Here is a 19,712-nt window from a genome sequence, read left to right as displayed (position 1 = left end):
TGTATAAATCGTCCTACCCATTTTCTCCGTATTGAGCTAGGACTGTGTTTTCTTCAAACGAAAAAAGAATACTGTGTCTTCGTGCGAACAAAAAAAGAATTATAAGTGTTACTTATAATTTTTGTATAACAATATGTCAACTTCAAGTGAAGAACTACGAGAAAATGCAGACGAAACAACAGTATTGTTACTTGAACAAAATAAAGTTATTGCACCTCAAATCTATAAATTGGACGAAGCACTTTACATTATTCGGAAAGCTGTTCCAGTTTTTTTTGCTTCGTCCTTACAATATGTTTTTTCGGTCGCAAGTGTTTTTACATTGGGCCACAAGGTATGTTTTGTGACAATTATTTATTACTTATGTACATTAAATAATCTTAGTTTTATTATCTATAAGGGATATGTAGAGTTGGCAGCATTATCATTAGGTTCAATGGTGAGTTAGAGTCTTTGACAATTTAAGTGTACATGGATTTTCTGTTTATTTATAAATAGTAAATAGATTAGGAATTGATCTTCTCTCTTTAATTCGCTAATTTAGTTTGCTTCAGTAACCGGAATTTCCATATTTTATGGCGCAATTTCTGCTTTAGACACTTTGTGCCCACAGGGTTACACATCTGGGAACCCGAAAATGGTTGGCGTGTACTTACAACGTGCCATTATTATTATTCTTCTTGGGTTCATCCCGGTAAGTTTCATCTGGTGGGAATCTGGAACAATTCTGGTTTATTTAGGCCAAGATGAAGAAACATCAGCATACGCGCAAAAATTTTTACGCTGGTCAATTTTGGGTGCTCCAGCCACTTTTATTTTTTGGTGTGTCGAAAAGTTTTTACAAGGACAAGGTAAAATATTAATTTCATAATACTTGTAATTCATTATATTATATTTTATACGTTTATGTTAATAATAATTTCCATCGAATAAAGGCATTATGCATGCTACGTCTTATGTTCTTATAATTATTAGCCCAATTAGCATTGTTTTAAATTACGCGCTAGTTTGGTGGGAACCAATAGCCCTTGGGTTTATTGGTGCACCAATAGCGATAAACATTTCTAATTGGTTAATGTTAATTTTTAGCATCCTTTATATTAAGTATATTAATGGCCACCAGGCGTGGGGTGGTTGGACGCGTACATGTCTTGATGACTGGTCATCTTTCATGAGATTAGCCATTCCCGGAATTTTGACGGCTTGTGCGGATTGGTGGATTTATGAATTAATAGCGTTGGCTTCAGGCTATTTTGGGAGTATATCATTAGCAGCTCATCGTTTAGTTCTTACCATTGTACTTTTATTTTTTCAATTACCAAGAAGTATTTCGGTAGCAACTTCAAATAGGGTTGGTAATTTATTAGGAGAAGGATTGATAAGTAAAGCAAAAATTACTGTCAATATTTCTTTAATTCTTGCATTTATAAGTGCTACCTGTAGTGCAACGGGAATATTAATTTTCAGGGATTCATTGGGGTAAATGTTATAAATGAAGTGGAAATCACTGCATTATTAGAAGGTGATCTTATGTTGTACAGTATTATTTCTTTAGTTTCTTTTATTTCACTGATGGTTAAATATTTTCTTAATTATTAGGTACTTATTTACAAATAAAGAAGAAGTTATAAAATTAACCGCAACAATTTTGCCGCTTTGCGCACTATTTCAAGTATGTATTCCAGTAATAGCTGATTAAGTGATTAAATTATTAGATGCTTATATTTAAAAAAAAATTACTCTATTAAAGCCATCAGATGCGATAGGTATTATAGGTGGAGGAATATTGAGGGGACAAGGTTTTTATCGGAATTTCTTTCTTTTTTTTATTAAATATACATTTCTGAATATATCTGATCTATATTTCATTTATTAAAGGGAGGCAAAAGGTTATATCTATAATTTATTTATCAGCATATTATAAATTTGCGTTACCAGTTGGACTTTTATTAGCGTTTAAATTTAATTTTGAATTAGTTGGACTATGGTCAGGTGTTACCGGTGGGTCTATTCTTATGGGAATTGGTATATTTACAGCTGTAATAACAACTAATTGGGAATGGGAAGTTGAAGAATGTAAAAGAAGAATAAAAGTTGACTCATTGGAAGATGAAGTTTTAGAAGTTTGATAACGAAAACAATGATAATATTGACGAATACTTAATCTAATTAGTTATTTTTGGCATTATTTATATTTAATTATTAATTATTTTGTCATTTATTTTACTTAAATAGTGGTCTACTCAAAATATTGCTAAATTCGGTAAATACTTAGATATATAATAGGTAGTAATTTACTTAATTCAACTTACGATTAATTAATATAACATATATAAATCTTTTAGTTTTTAATTTAAATTCAAATGCATTCTTTCGTTCTAACATACATCACCTGAAGTGTGATTTCTGAATAATTTTTTCATCAAAAATTGGTGGAAAATAAATGTGTCTAATGTGAGTTTTAAAAAAAAAATAGACATAATTATAGAAAAAAAAAATGATATCATAGCCATTTTAATATGTTCTAATAGACTAATTTGTCAATTAAGATAATAATCAACCAGTTCACCTTAATGTATAAAAATTCTAATTAGATGTATTTACTAAAGTAATTTAAATAATTTCATAAAACTTACCAAATATAAATAGCAAAACAAAAATTCACATATTTTTTCATCTGAATATTCCAGTTTATAAATTTGATAAACAAAAAAACTTTATATATAGCACCATTATTTTGATGGTCAAGTTTTACAATATCTTGTTTATATACTACAGAATCCAAACATTGAGAGATATGCTATTGAATTTCTAAGTAATAAACTTGTGCATCAGATATAATTACATTTAACAAGTTTTTTTAGCATATTTTAGATCCTAAACTCTTAAGGCAGAACCAATTGATGGCAAAATTGGACAACTAAATATTGCATCAAATCATATTAATTAGTTGTAATCTTTGATCTGCCACTATATTTTGAATTGTTATTTTATATATGACCAGGTAAATCATCAGTTAAAAATGTAATTTGTAATTTAAAATATATAAATAATTATGTATTTTGTAATTAATTATATATAATGTAAATAATTATATTAATTGTAATTGTTAATGTTTTTGTAATTAATTAAAAGTACCTGTAAATAATTACGTTTAACATAATTATTATAAATTATTGCAAATACTATTGATAATTATTGCCATTTTCAAATTACTGTGATTGGCAATTTTTTAATTTTAATAAAAAAAAATTGATTTCAAAATTTCAAAAAAAAATTGATCATGTATACATATAAAATTAAGTGTAAATTTGATTTACATAATATTAAGTCATTATTATTGTATTACATTCATCGGAAAATTTTTTGGGGTGCAGATCTGCGCAGATTTTCAGAAATTATTTCTACGCAAATCTTATACCCTGGCACAAAACATTAGAGGAAAAATCCAATAAAAAACTGCACAGATTTTATAAATAACAAAGTTCTGCACAGATTTTTAAATAAAAAACCTTTGAAATACCTCAGCAATTTTTTTCAGTAAAAATCTGTGTCACAATAATACAAATTAATTTATTGCATTAATTACTAATTTATTTAATTTATTTATATAATCAAAATTACTTTTTTATTATATATTAACAAGTTTACAAATACAATTAAAATCTATTACTAGTCATTGCTATTCATCATCTCTTTACTGCACATTTACATGTTGTTAATAGTTTGGAACTTTGTTCCAGTTGGTTCGATTCAAACAAACAATTAGCAAAATGGAAAAAAAATCTATACAAAAATAAAGGAAAAATGAACATTAGTATAAAATTTGTAAAGTTTATTGAAAAAAAAGTAAAAGAAGAATTTCAAAGTAATTACCTTGAATATTACTTTGAAATTTTGTTCAGAAACCCGTCTAAAGTCGTAGAACCTAAAAAAATTGAACATTAGTTAACGTTCGTCAAATAATTTATTAAAAAAATAAACTTTTGAAGGTTTTACTTTCAAAAATGAGTCCAGAACTATACTTCAGTGTTCTGGACCTACAAAATATAAAAATGAACGTTAGATAACAACATTCGTTAAATTAAAAAATATATAAAAAAATTAAAGAATTTCAAAGTTTACCTTTGAAATTCATATCTGAAAAGCCATAGACCTATAAACCCTATAAAAAAAATACAAATGAAATGTTAATCAACATTTCATTAAATAAAATTAAAAACTTTCAAAGATTATACCTTCGAAATGATATCCAGAGTACTTTTGGTGTTCTGGACTTACAAAAAATAAGAACAAACATCAGTAAACATTTGTTAAATAAAATAAAAAAAAATAAAAAAATTTTAAATTTTGAAGTTTTACCTTTGAAATTCCATTATATTTGGAAAGCCAATAACCTATAAAAAGAGAAAATTGAAATGTTAGCCAACGTTTCATTAAATAAAAAAAAACTAATACCGTATTTTTCCAATATTAAGTACCCCATTTTTGCAGGGATTTTGTGCGAAAAGTTTGGGGGAATGCTTAATTTTAACAGTTTTAGAAAAATGTCTTTTAAACGTCTTAAATCAATTTAAAATTCGTTAAAAAATTTTGCAAAAAAAAAGTTCTGGTGAAAAAATCTGTAAAATGTTTCACAATGATGCAATTCTGCGTAATGATATAATAAGGAGTTTTTTAGCAATTATGTGACTTTTACAACTTCGTGACTTTAACAACTTCGCAACCTTTACAATTTTCACGTGACCTTCATATCTTCTGAAAATTTAAGTTTCATACACTATGCCAAAAGTTATTAAACGTTAACGTACTTCGTATTCTATTGAACAGAAAAAGGTAGTTGTTACCTATGCTCGTCAACGTGGAAGAAATGAAGCAGCTAGACATTTTGACCTTGACAAATCTATGGTTGGACGCTGGGTTAAGCAGTGATGGACAATGACCAGGTCATATGAAAATTTTGAAATGACCTTGGTCATATGTATTATGACTTAATGGTCATATGACATTTGGTCATAATTAGGCTGAAATTAAGAATTTTGGCCAAAATTACAAAATTTGCAAAATTATATCACATGATATTACACAAATTTCCTAAAAAGGCAATTTTATTTCTCATGAAATTTGGAATTTTAAGTTACACAATTATTACAAAAAAGGAAATTTTGATACTGATCTTTAATTCTGGCCAGAATTATACTTTTAATTAATCTAATATTAAAAATTTACTAAAATTTGATTGGTTAATAATATATGACTAAAGTCATATGACTAGATAATTTTAAAATGACCAAATGACCTATGACCAGTTATAGAGGTCATATAGGTCATTTTAGGTCATAGTCCAACACTGGGGTTAAGGCAAGTGAAAGTTGGACAAGTGAAATAAAAAATAATACTATGCGGGTGGATTCTGGCCGAAAAGCTTATTTTCCTGAAGCTAAGACGAAATTATACAATTGGGTAATTATGCAAAGGAAAAAGGCGCTAGCTGTAACTTTTGTGACGGTAAGATTTCAAATGTTTGAAATTTTGAGAGAACCGGATATAGTTAAAGTTGCCTGCCGAAATTAGGGAGTTTCGGCATGTCGAAATTGTCGAAACTATTTCGACATTTCGACATTGGCTCTCTGATTTGACGAAATGCCGAAATAGTTTCGACATGTCGAAATTGTCGAAACCTAAAAATATTACGTTTCACGTAATAACTCGGCATCCAATGATCATAGAAAGATGCACCATAGCTCGTTGGAATCGTCTCATAACGACGAGTCGAATGGTGGTTAGATCGTCTTTCTACGATCACTGGATGCCGAGATATTTAACGAAACGTCAAAAATCGGCATTTTGTATTTTGCGATACTGCGCCGTTTGACGTTTCACGTAATAACTCGGCATCCAATGATCGTAGAAAGATGCACCATAGCTCGTTGGAATCGTCTCATAACGACGAGTCGAATGGTGGTTAGATCGTCTTTCTACGATCACTGGATGCCGAGATATTTAACGAAACGTCAAAAATCGGCATTTTGTATTTTGCGATACTGTGCCGTTTGACGTTTCACGTAATAACTCAGCATCCAATGATCGTAGAAAGATGCACCATAGCTCGTTGGAATCGTCTCATAACGACGAGTCGAATGGTGGTTAAAACGTCTTTCTACGATCACTAGATGCCGAGATATTTAACGAAACGTCAAAAATCGGCATTTTGTATTTTGCGATACTGCGCCGTTTGACGTTTCGCCTATTATCTCGGCATCCAGTGATCGTAGAAAGACGATCTAACCACCATTCGACTCGTCGTTATGAGACGATTCCAACGAGCTATGGTGCATCTTTCTACGATCATTGGATGCTGAGTTATTACGTGAAACGTCAAACGGCGCAGTATCGCAAAATACAAAATGCCGATTTTTGACGTTTCGTTAAATATCTCGGCATCCAGTGATCGTAGAAAGACGATCTAACCACCATTCGACTCGTCGTTATGAGACGATTCCAACGAGCTATGGTGCATCTTTCTACGATCATTGGATGCCGAGTTATTACGTGAAACGTAATATTTTTAGGTTTCGACAATTTCGACATGTCGAAACTATTTTGGCATTTCGGCATTTCGACAGGTTTTAGTTTCGACATTTCGACAATGGCCTGTAGAGTTTCGGCAGGCAACTTTAGACCTTGCTGAACAATTATCACTTAATACATAAAATTGATTTACTTATAGCCAAAGTACTAAAATTACGCCATAAAATTTGTATATATTTTTAAAGATATTATAAATTTGTATTTTTTTATATTTTATGCAAAAGCTATCTAAATAACTGCCATTATAAGCTTAGAAAATCTTTTCCTACTCGTAAAATTACATATATTTTTGCTTTTAAATATGAATATTTCTTTATATTTCAACTTAGATCTTGAAAAAAGTGTGTTTTTTAAGTGAGTTTTTTGTGAGATATAAAAAAAAATTTTTTTATTAAAAATCCGAAAGTAAGGATAGAAATTGATAGAGCACATGATAATCTATCAATTTTGTAATTTGTGTAAGTATAGTACGTTTAAAATTCATGTCTAACTATTATCGCCATTTTCAAAATTATGCGATTTTCAAAATAATCAAAAAAAAAAATTCGAATTTGAATTTTGTGTAACATTGTGATCTTATGCATCAAATTTAAAGATTAAAAATATATCGCGTAAAAAATTTTATAGCGTCACGAAAAAATGTCTTCTATTTCACCAAGAAACTACCAAATTGGAGTTTGTTTTACATGCCAATTGTGTATGTATTGTGGTTTAGACATAACATCAAATAACTGTAATTATGATAAATCCATCAAACCAACCAAAAAAAATCGTACTAAAGAAGTAGCAAATTTTCGAAACTTAACTTACAAGCCAGCCATAGTACATGAAAAAATAAAAAACACTTTATCAAATAGCAATCAAAAATATGGATATAAGCTGGATATAGAACTGCCGTATAACTGTACACTTTGTTCAGCATGTAATAGTCAAATTAACAGAAATGTTAAAGCAGCTGACAAAGAAAAAAAAATATTATAGTTATTCCTTCTTCACCAACGGATGGTACTTCTCTACCTTCTACACCATTACAAATGGAATTTAAATTGCGCATGTCTATCAAACAAAATAAACAAGTGTTGCCTTTTGTAATAATTAGTTTTACTTTAGATAATCCAAATTTTATTAATTTTAGAGACAAACTTGAATCATATATTTGTGAACAAGTTGGACTAGTTTATAGAAATGAATATACTTTAGCATATAAATCACATTCAGAAAGTGGAGCTGGAACACTTTTAGGTAATGAAGAAGCATTTGATGAATTTCTAAAGGATTATCAAAGTATAGTAGCGGGAAATAAGAAAGTAGTAATTATTGTTATACTTAGAGAATTATCAAAAAAACGTTCACATGAGGTATTTATTTTTGAAAATAATTATTTGTATATATTAATTATTCAATTAAATTTTTAATAATATTATAGAATGAAGTTTCAGAACAGAAATCTAATGATGAATCAGAAAATGAAGCTTATCAAAATACCAAATCTAAAAAACAATTAAAAAAACATATCAAAAAACGTATACCTAAAGAAGCTACTTTAAATGAAAATGAAGCATTAGTTAGATCATATGTGATGAAATTAAATGATAAGTATATTTGTGAGATTCAGAATCACAAACGTTGTTTTATTAAAGAAGATCGTCATTTATCTTTAACAAATTTTGCAATTAGTTTATGGGCCAAAGAAATTGTGTGTATTTAGTATTGGAATTATCATTATAAATACATTTTTAATAACATTAAATTCGTTTATTATAGGTAAACAAAAATGCAGATTTGGATACTCCTCCTAATCATGCTATATTTAGTATGATGCATTCAGTAAAGGTAACTAGAAAAGATTCTTCTAATATTGATAATTATCCTCAATCAATGACAGCATATCCTCAATATTCTCAACAAATGTATTTTCCGTCGCCATTTTCATATAATTATCCTGATTGTGATTATAATATTCAAAGAAGAACTTCAATTTCGCAAATATCAGATCATAGCACATCAGTTAATTCACAAATATCAGATCATAGTTCAATAAAAAAAATAGTGCCGAATATAGAAGATTTTCTAAAAAATTTAGATCAAGAATTTGGTGATGGTAAATTTACTTGTTATCTATCTATTTTTGAAGAACAAGAAATTCTTGTTAATCAACTTGCAAGATTATCAGATTCTGAATATATTTTAATGGATGTAACAATTATTGGACGTAGGCAAATTTTACGTGATGAAGCAAAAAAATATGAATGATTTTTTGTATATATTTTGTTATAAACTTATAATATAATTTGATTAATTTCTAATAAATAAAGTTAGCAATATTATAAATAATATATTCTTAATATTTTAATTTGTAATTCTAATAATTATAAACATTATTTACAAAAAATAAAAACTATATTTTATTATATATATAAACCGATTTTTCAAAATAATTTTTTGCCATTTCTGGTGTAATTTGAGCTAATGCAACTAAAATTAAATATATTGGATCAAAATAATCTACAAAATCTCTGTACCTTTTTAACCAAGACTTTAATGCTGAGAAGGCCGTTTCAATAGGATTAAAATCTGGTGAATAGGGAGGCAAATAAAGTACTCTACCACCAATTTCTTCTACTGCTGCAACTAAATCATCATTATGATGTATACGTGTATTATCCATAACCAATACACTATGTTTAGCTGGATATGGATTCATTTGAGGTAACTTAATTTAAAATAAATAATAATATTAATAAAAAAATTCAATTAATTTAATTATAAAAATAATATAATAAAATATTTACCAATTGTGTTAAAATAAAAGTTTGGAATCTTTCCTTATCACAACTTCCTTCCATAATATCAACAGCAATAAAACCTTCTAAAGACAATGCAGGTAAAATCGTATAACGCTTTCCTCTAATAAAAACAACACTTTTTTCTGCTCTAGTATTAACAGGAGAGTAACCATATAACCTGGTGAGTGTTCTCTCATCCTTTGAAAATTTATCAATAAAAATTAATTGTTCAGCAGTATAATTCATTCCAATATTATACAAATAAACACCACGTAATATCTCACTTCTTTCTTTAGCTGCTTTTTGTATTTTCTTTCTAGTTATACCGCAAAATTGAAGAGAATGCCATAATGTTGGCACAGAAACTAATTTTCCTGTTCTCTGTTCCATTTCATGTACCAACTCATCAAGATACCAATCTATTTTATCTTTAACCAAACTTTTTAACGCCTATAAATTTGTAAACTTTGTTAAATAATTATTATAAAATAATAAATCACAAAAGAGTAACCATCTAAATTTCTTACCGACATATCTTGTGTTGTAAAAATTTTTCTTCTTCCCACTCTACAAATAAATGGGTCCTTTACACATCCCCATTTTTTAAAAATCCTACAGACTTTATTGACAGTAGCCTCACTAACATACATTCTTTTAGCAATTTCATTTTGTATAAAGCCTTCAGCCTGACAATAAATAATACGCCACCTTAAATCTTCGCTTAAACTTTTTACCATCTTGGTCTAAAATTGTTTTAGTAAGAATTAGTATACTTGAAAACTTAGACGTGAATAACTAAAATACTCACATTTTATAGAGTTTTTTGTGAATTTGCAAAATCCGTTTTAGTAAGGGTTAGTATTTTTGAGAATTCGAAGGAAAAAAATACTTATATAGTTATAAAACTTAGACTTTAGTAACTAAAAGTCTTATAGTCTAAAAATATAAAAGGAATTCGCAATATTTGTTTTAAATTTTAAAAGGAGTTCGCAAAAAATTGTGAAATTCGCAACATTTTGTAATACATTGTCACGTGATGTAGATCGCATAATTATGAAAACGGCGATAAATAAAGTAATCTGATTAATGTTACACAAAATTCATTTAATATGAAAATGATCTGTATGTGACATTTCCAGTGACTGATATATTTATATATTTAAAAGTAATACTTACCTTTTACCAATAAGTTGCATTTAAAAGTTGAAATTATAAAAGTTAGCTTAACATAAATTTTTTATATAAGTATTATATTTAAAAAAAAGGTATTTAAATAAGTAAAATAGTTTCTAAAGAACAAAAATATATAAAGTTTTTATAATATATAACTTAAGAAAATTTATATTAATATAAATACAAAAAATTACTATTTATTAGTAATTATAAGAGAAATGACATAACCACTAACTAAAGCTCCGAACAGGTCGGTTTGGTCCGGATTATAGACAGTTTGGATTAGAGCCGAAATCCGTAAGAACCAAACCGAAAAACTGGTAGTTCGGTTCGGTTTAATCCGATTTTTATAAAAATGCGAAAAATCGAATAGCCGGCCATCTAGTGATCGTGCAAAGTCGAGCCATATATCATTGGATTCGTCTCGATAAGACGCGTCAAATGGCAGTAAGATCATGTCTCTAGAATCGATAGATCACATGTTAACCCACGCTAAATGATTTATAAATAATTGAAATTGGCAAGCTACCTATCGGTGCTAGAGATATGATCTTAGCACCATTTGACGCGTCTCAGTGAGACGAATCCAATGAATATGAATTCGTTCGTGTACAACCACTGGATGGCGAATAATATCTAGTTTCACATTTTTTTAAAATTTTCGAGCGTTAAAAATTAAAAATTCTGATACATAAATTTATTCGTCGTCCAATAGTCGTACAAATATGAAATAAAACTTATTGGATTCTTCTCGAGAAGAGTTGAATGAATATGAGTCGATGCTCTAGCATCAATAGATCATAAGTTAATTCACGCTAAATGATTTATAAAAAATTGGCATTAGCAAGCTATCTATCGATGCTAGAGATATGATCTCACCACCATTCGACTCGTCTCATCGAGACGAATCCAATGAATCCTAATTCATATTTGTACGGCCATTGGACGACGAATAAATTCATGTATCGGAATTTTTAATTTTTAATGCTCGAAAATTTTAAAAAAATGTGAAACTTGATATTATTTGCCATCCAGTGGTCATATACAAATGAATTCATATTCATTGGATTTGTCTCACTGAGACGCGTCGAATGGTGTTAAGATCATGTCTCTAGCACTGATAGATAGCTTGCTAATTCCAATTATCACCTGGCTACTAATTGGTATTTAGGATTTTTTCCGCCAGTTATAAACTGGCAGACCAATTAGTACATCAGGAAATTTGTTTAGGCGTAATTTAGTGTAATATTTCGAAGGTGGTGTAAAATTTCGAAATATTACACTAAAAACGTAATATTACAAAAGTTTATGCTCTTAAATTTGAATAATTATAGTAATTTAAGAATATCTCGCTATCTACTGATCCAATCAAGACGATCTATAGCTCATTGGAATCAGCTCATCAAGACGGATCGAATGGTAGTAAAATCGCATTTCTACAGTTGATAGAACGCTCTATAGTATGCAGTAAAGTTTTAAATTAATAGAAAATCATCTATCGAACGTAAAGATACGATTTTACTACCATTCGATCCGTCTTGATGAGCTGATTCCAATGAGCTATAGATCGTCTTGATTGGATCAGTAGATAGCGAGATATTCTTAAATTACTATAATTATTCAAATTTAAGAGCTTAACTTTTGTAATATTACGTTTTTAGTGTAATATTTCGAAATTTTACACCACCTTCGAAACATTACACTAAATTACGCCTAAACAAATTTTCTGATGTATATCTAGGATGATAATAAAGTTATTTACTAATCTAGTTTAGTATATAAATGGGACATCATCCTTCAGATGATAACCCATTTATATACTACTAGATCAGTAAATAACTAATACTTATTTATAAATCATTTAGCGTGGATTAACATGTGATCTATCGATGCTAGAGACATGATCTTATCTCCATTTGATGCGTCTCGTCGAGACGAATCCAATGATATATGGTTCGACTTTGTATGATCACTAGATGGCCGGCTATTCGATTTTTCGCATTTTTATAAAAAATCAGATTAAACTGAACCGAACTGCCAGTTTTTCAGTTCTAATACCCGAACCGAACTGAACCGAATTTTGAGCCGGTTTCGGATCAGTTCCCCGGTTTAGCCCGAACTGTTCGGAACTTTACCATTAACTGATAACCTTTTTTTACAAATTTTTACATATATAATTATATTTATTTATATTTGAAAATCTAAATTAATATTTTTTGTATAAATTATTTTCTCATAGTATTTGTTATACTTATACATATAATAAAAAATTTTATATAAATAATAAAAATATACTAGTTAATCCAAGTTATATTCATTTTATTAACAATTATTTTATTAACAATTATCTTACTAACAAATATTTTACCAATAAGATTATTTTACAGACAAATATTTCATTAACAATTATTTTACTAATAAGGAAATTTAAAATTAAAGTTGAAGTTAAATAAGAAAATTAGGATTATAATTAAGCTAGAATTAAAATTAGAAATAGAATAAGACATATAGGCTGATTTGTCTACTCTGCATTAAAAAGAGTTATTGAATTGATTTTCACAATTTTTATTACTCAAAATTGTTTTGTAATACCAAAAAATCATCTGATTGATGATCACTTAACTAAATAATAAGTAGGGCTCCGATCGGTTTCAGTAATTACTGAACTGAACTGATCAGTTTCGGTATCGGAACGGGTTCAGTATTCTGATTTACTGAACTGAACCTTTCAGTAAATTTAACTGATCAGTTTTGGTAACTTCAGTTCGGTATCAGTTTTGCGATTTACTAAACTGATTTACCAAACTGATATTTTCGGTATCAGTTTCAGTAAATTTTACTGATTATTTCGTAAATTTACTGAACTGATTTACCGAACGTTTCGTGATGTTGATAAAAATGTCATGAACCATTTTTTTTAACAATTTAATAAAAACGTTGTGAAATGTTTTTATTGGTTAATTTATTTAAAAAAAACATTTCGCAACGTTTTTTTTTTGATAATTTAATAAAAATATTGCGAAATGTTTTTATTTGTTAATTTATTTAAAAAAAAATGTTTCGCAACATTTTTTTTCATAACTTAATAGAAAACGTTGCAAAATGTTTTTTATTAGTTAATTTAATTAAAAAAAAATGACATTTTTATTAATTAATTTATTTTGAAAAAAAACGTTTTGCAACATTTTTTTTGATAATTTAATAAAAACGTTGCAAAACGTTTTTATTAACTAATTTATTTAAAAAAAAAAATGTTTCACAACGTTTTTTTCCAATAACTTAATAGAAAATGTTGCGAAACATTTTTTATTGGTTAATTAATTAAAAAAAAATAGTTCGCAACGTTTTTTTTTGATAATTTAATAAAAACGTTACAAAATGTTGTTATTAATTAATTTATTTTAAAAAAAAAAATTTCGCAACGTTTTTTTGATAATAATTTAATAAAAATATTACAAAACGTTTTTATTGGTTAATTTATTTAAAAAAAAACGTTTCGCAACATTTTTTTTTGATAATTTAATAAAAATGTTGCGAAACGTTTTTATTTGTTAATTTAATTAAAAAAAAATGTTTCACAACATTTTTTTCAATAACTTAATAGAAAACGTCGCAAAACATTTTTTATTAGTTAATTAATTAAAAAAAACGGTTTGTAACATTTTTTTGATAATTTAATAAAAACATTGCCAAACATTTTTATTTGTTAATTTATTTAAAAAAAAACGTTTTGCTACATTTTTTTTTAAGAGTGAATTTATTTACCGCACCCTGCGTTACAAAGCATCCTTCCTTTTTTGTAAATTATTTATGTCAATCTTTAGTTTATACGCCGCACCCCCCCTAAAATGGCAAATGATAAACATAAAAATATATATAAATTTGTAACGCAGGGTGCGGTAAATACATTATTTCTTTTTTTAATAACTTAATAGAAATGTTGCGAAACATTTTTTATTAGTTAATTTAATTAAAAAAAACGTTTCACAACATTTTTTTGATAATTTAATAAAAACATTGTGAATCATTTTTATTTGTTAATTTAATTAAAAAAAACGTTTTGCAATGTTTTTTTTCAATAATTTAATAGAAAATGTTGCGAAACATTTTTTATTGGTTAATTTAATTAAAAAAACATTTCACAACATTTTTTTTTAATAATTTAATAAAAACGTTGTGAAACGTTTTTATTAGTTAATTTAATTTAAAAAAATGTTTTCGCACGTTTTTTTAATAAAAAACGTTGTAAAAATGTTAAAAACTGAACTGATAATGAATCAGTAAATCAGTTCAGTTTTTGGTATTTACCAGTCAGTTTCGGTATTAATGATTACCCTATAAAAAGTATTTATATTTAAAATATAATTAAAAACTTTTTAAAATATATTTAAATTATACTTAAAATATATTTAATTTAAAAATTGCAAAATACTTATAATATACTTAAAATGTATTTAAAATTATTTTAAAATATATTTCTAATATATTTAATTTTTGCCAAAATACTTAAATTATACTTAAGAAATAATTTATTTATCGCACGTGCGATGCAAATTTTTATGTTTATCATTGCCATTTTAAGGGGGGTGGCGATGTATAAGCAGGTTGATCAACATAAATAATTTACAAAAAAGGAAAGTGGCGATGCATCGCACGTGCGATGAATAAATTTACTCTATACTTAAATTATACTTAAATCAAAATTTAAATATATTATAGATATATTTTTTACATACTTAAAATATACTTATAATATATTTTATAATATATTTTAAGTATATTTTAAATACATAAAAAATATACTTATAATAGTCTTATAATATACTTAAATTTTAATTTAAATATAATTTAAATATATTTTAAGTATATGGGCAAAAATTAAATATATTAGACATATGTTTTAAGATAATTTTAAGTATATTTTAGATATATTAAAAATATATTTTAAGTATTTTGCGATTTTTAAATTAAGTATATTTTAAATATATTTTAAATATATTTTAAGTATAATACTTTTTATAGGATTACTGAAACTGATCAGTTTCGGTAATTAACAATACTGATACCGATCAATTTGGTTCAGTTTCAGTTTTGGCAAAAACTGTACTGAACTGAACCAATCAGAGCCCTAATAATAAGTTGAACAAAAATTTACATTTGCAAAACTTAAATTATTAAATGTAAAAGAGGTGTGAAAAAACCCATTTCACTAATAAAAAACCCATTTCTCATATATATGGAATTTTTAACATATATTATTAAAAAGTAAGTATATTTTAATAAAATATAAAGTAAAATAAAAATTTATATAGTCTTAGTAGCTATAAATGTTTATAAAAGTATGGTGCCGGAAGTCTATACTTGACAATAAAAATGTGACACTTAAAAATCTTTCAACTCCTTAAAAAAAATGCAATTTTAAAAAAATAAACTGGTAATTTTATTCTTTGAGGTAAGCTCTATCAAATTATCGGTCACATTTTTAAAAAAAGATCTACGTAAAAAGTTATAAGCATTTGAAATTGCATGATTTTCATATGATCAGCCCAAATTTGAAACAAAATATGTTGGCCAGAACTTACGATAATTTGGGCCGATTCCATGCATTGTGATAATGCCAGCCTGAATTATCATAATATGAATCAAATGTAATTTTTTAAAAAAAAAATTTTTTTATCAATATATAACTTTTATGAAATGGTAGTTGCAATTTACTACTGAAATCTACTTTTTCTTATATTTTATCTTGTTTGTAATAAATAAATTTTCAAAAACCGCATTTTATTAGTATTTTACACAAGAAATTCTGGTTTTTTATTGGCTGAATTCCAGATCACATGATATAGAATCGGCTCAGAAAATTGAAACAAAATCACGTGATTGTCGAGTATAAACTTCCGGCACCATATAATAAAAATATCATATAAAAGATGGTCGGTATCATAATAGATATTTTCAAACAATAAAAATAATTATTTTATGTCAGAATTTGTATTACCATCTTCAGACGCAAATATATCAAGATTCACTGATCCGTTTTTTATAATTTTAGGCTCGTTGGAAAGCCCTTGTTCTGGACTTTATAGGCGAAAAAAGAGCTCGCCAATTGAATCATTAGATCCAGAGATATTTACATTTAAAGTTGAGGTACAAACTTTTTAACATGCTTAAATGCAAATATCTTGGGATTCACTGATCCGTTTTTTATAAATTTAGGCTCTTCGGAAAGCTCTTGATCTGGTCTATATGAGCAAAAAAAGAGCATGCCGATTGGATCATTAGATCTGGAGATATTTACGTTTAAAGTTGAGATACAAATTTTTAATATATATAGTAAGTGCTAAGAATTATATTAATTTAAAAGAAATATTTACCAATTTAAAGTATAATAACATTAAATAAAAGTTTTTTAATACTCACCCCCAATTTACTGTATATTATATAGTATTTTGTATAATAAAAATGCAACAAAATCAATATTTTAATTAAAAATAGACAAATCAGCCCATATGATTAAAGTAAATTGATTAGAATTTTAAGACTATGTTAGTAAAATAATCCTGCTTATTTATAATAAAAATTTCTATAAAAAATATTAAATTTCTGTCTATTATTACAGTTCTTCAAATGATAATTGATAATAAAATGGAGTCTACTTTCTAAGTACTTATCTTTGTATTTCATAGAAAAATTTGTGTAATTTTCAAAAATAAAGAAAATAACAGAAACTTCATATTAGTATAAAGTTTAAAGTTCAACCTTTCTATGTGTAATTGTTACAACTTTCAGAAACTTAGTAAAAGAAAAATTTTATAGAAATAAAATCTTTGGTAAAAACCACTCTAAGTTAAAGAACTCCACCAAAATTAAGAGTTTAAAATTTGTTCAAGTTTTAAAAGAATCATTTTGAAGTCATTAATAAATACTAAAAGTACTTTACAGTTAAAAGTTTAAATAGGCTTCATCTACTTCTAAGATAAGTCATCCCTAAATCTAAGGTAAAGTTTATATATAAATTTGTTAAAATTTTATGTTACATTATTATGATTTTTTTTTAGTTAATTAGCCAATAGAATTTAAACAATTTCTAAGGTAAAATTTCATATAAAAGTTAAAATTTTTTATAATGACATTTATTAGTAATAGGCCTAAGCCTTTTTTTTCGGCAATTTTTACTGGAAAAATAGTCAAGTAATTAGTGGATAAGAAATATAATTGATTCTTTTTCTCTAATTTTATTTTAGAATAATTTTAATATTCACCTCAGATGAAAATTATCTGATTATATAACATCACATTTTAATTAATAAATTTCATTTATAATAACTAAATAATATTTTTATTAGTATTTGAATTACATTAAAAATTACATCAAAAATATCTGTTATTTTCCTTTATCTTTAATTATAATTTTCTAATATAGAGTTTAAATTAAGATAATATTTGAAAGAATCGAAGAACATTACATTGATTGAAAATGTAGAACTTTTGCGAATTATTATTATGGGTACTGCTGGAACCGGTAAATCTTACCTAATAAACATCATTCGGGAAAGGTTGCAAGAAAATAGCATTGTACTTGCTCCAACAGGCGTCGCAGCCTTTAATATTCAAGGTAGTATTATACATTCGGCGCTTTCCGTTCCAATATTATGCGGCACAGATTATAAGCTTGAAGGTGAATCTCTGAAAAAATTACAAAATAGAATAAAGGATATTAAATATCTTATCATCGATGAAATGAGTATGGTAGGTCGTCACTTTCTTGCTAGCGTAATGGAGCACTAGATGATTGGGAATTGTTAATGACGCGAATCCCAGAAAAACTGCCAGAGTCAGAGAGAAAAAAATTTTCAAATTCCATCAATATTCTTACAACATGGGAAGAAGTTGATAGAATTAATGCTGACAAACTTCGGTCATTAAACCAACCTGTCGCTAAGATTGGAGCAGTTCATACGGGTGGCTCTGAAGCTTGGAAGGCTGAATAAGATACAGCAAAAGGTCTTGATTCTGAAATATTATTAGCCAGAAACACTCGTATTATGCTCACTGCAAATCTTTGGGTTGCCACTGGCCTTGTAAATGGTGCCATGGGAACAATAACAGATATATTATACAAAGAAAAACCTGAGCACACATAGCGGAAGAAAAAGGCTAGCTGAAATGGAAACACGGTGTAAAAAAATAAAGGGTTTTTTTTTTAAAGCTTTTTTTTGTTGGAAATGCACTAACGTACAAACTGGCCGGAATTAACGTTAACGCTATCACATGCAAGTGCATAACTCCTAAATTCAGGCCAGCGTAATAGTATTATAATTGTTATGTTACAGGGGCATTTAGTATAAGTAGAGTTATATAACAGGGGCATTTAGTATAAGTAGAGTTATATAACAGGGGCATTTAGTATAAGTAGAGTTATATATAATCGTGAATCGCGAATTCGCGATACAAATTATAAAAAAAGAAAAAAATTTGAAGGGACAAAAACGGGGGGTTAAAACAAAATTCCGGCCAACATAACTGTGCAAATGTGCAAAGTCCATATTAGTTATTACCAGATCTGCGCACGAAAATTCAGACAACGTAGAATTTTATACGATAAGTTTTTTCGATCAGTATTATTTATAGTAAGGCTCTGTCGTAATTGCGTAATTAACGAAGATAACCGATTCAGCGAGAACTGAACCCACCTGTGTGTTTCACCAAGATCATAACCATTATAACTAAAATTTTTCGAGGTATCTAGAACATTTCGTCACTTGTCACCCATCATCACCATCATATTTTTTATTATATCATATTGCAAATTATTCTTTAAGAGCTTCATGATTCATATTGTATATTATAATTAAATTTTAAAACCTTGAACTTAAAAATTTTAAGCAAATTTAAAAATCTTAATAGTTAGAAGTTTCAAATGTATTTAAAAAGATTATGAATATTAGTCATCTATTGATTTTTAATGTCTTTTAATAATAAATTATAATTGTAATATTAATTTATCAGTCATTTTTTATTAATTGATGTTAGTACAGTAGTACAAACAGTTACATATCAATACAATATGAATCAATCAAACGGTTCATCAGTACAAACTGAAGATCGTATAAAAAAGGTCTTTATTTGACATTTTACTGAAAAGTTGATTTTTTGACTCTT

At 27.0% G+C, this 19,712-nt stretch overlaps 3 protein-coding genes across 3 annotated transcripts; 2 read left to right on the top strand and 1 right to left on the bottom strand.

Annotated features, from left to right (window-relative positions):
• Positions 1 to 133: 133 nt before the first annotated feature.
• Positions 134 to 2,129, top strand: OCT59_027884 (uncharacterized protein; the record flags this gene model as incomplete). The annotated part of the gene is made up of 7 exons (XM_025312855.2): positions 134 to 334; positions 401 to 439; positions 545 to 851; positions 936 to 1,479; positions 1,600 to 1,672; positions 1,751 to 1,799; positions 1,879 to 2,129. The coding sequence occupies 7 exons, from the start codon at positions 134 to 136 to the stop codon at positions 2,127 to 2,129; spliced, it is 1,464 nt and encodes a 487-aa protein (XP_025188785.1).
• Positions 2,130 to 7,230: 5,101 nt separating this feature from the next.
• OCT59_027883 (uncharacterized protein) lies at positions 7,231 to 8,844 on the top strand (the record flags this gene model as incomplete). Its single annotated transcript, XM_066137286.1, has 4 exons — positions 7,231 to 7,513; positions 7,573 to 7,949; positions 8,018 to 8,287; positions 8,356 to 8,844. 4 exons carry the CDS (start codon positions 7,231 to 7,233, stop codon positions 8,842 to 8,844), a joined length of 1,419 nt encoding a protein of 472 aa, XP_065993689.1.
• Positions 8,845 to 9,350: 506 nt separating this feature from the next.
• On the bottom strand, positions 9,351 to 10,114 carry OCT59_027882 (uncharacterized protein; the record flags this gene model as incomplete). Its single annotated transcript, XM_066137285.1, has 2 exons — positions 9,351 to 9,827; positions 9,905 to 10,114. 2 exons carry the CDS (start codon positions 10,112 to 10,114, stop codon positions 9,351 to 9,353), a joined length of 687 nt encoding a protein of 228 aa, XP_065993688.1.
• Between the last annotated feature and the right edge of the window lie 9,598 nt (positions 10,115 to 19,712).

Source organism: Rhizophagus irregularis, chromosome 7, assembly GCF_026210795.1.
Source record: "Rhizophagus irregularis chromosome 7, complete sequence".
NCBI classification, from domain to species: Eukaryota; Fungi; Glomeromycota; class Glomeromycetes; order Glomerales; family Glomeraceae; genus Rhizophagus; species Rhizophagus irregularis.
This window is presented reverse-complemented; position numbering and strand designations above follow the sequence as displayed.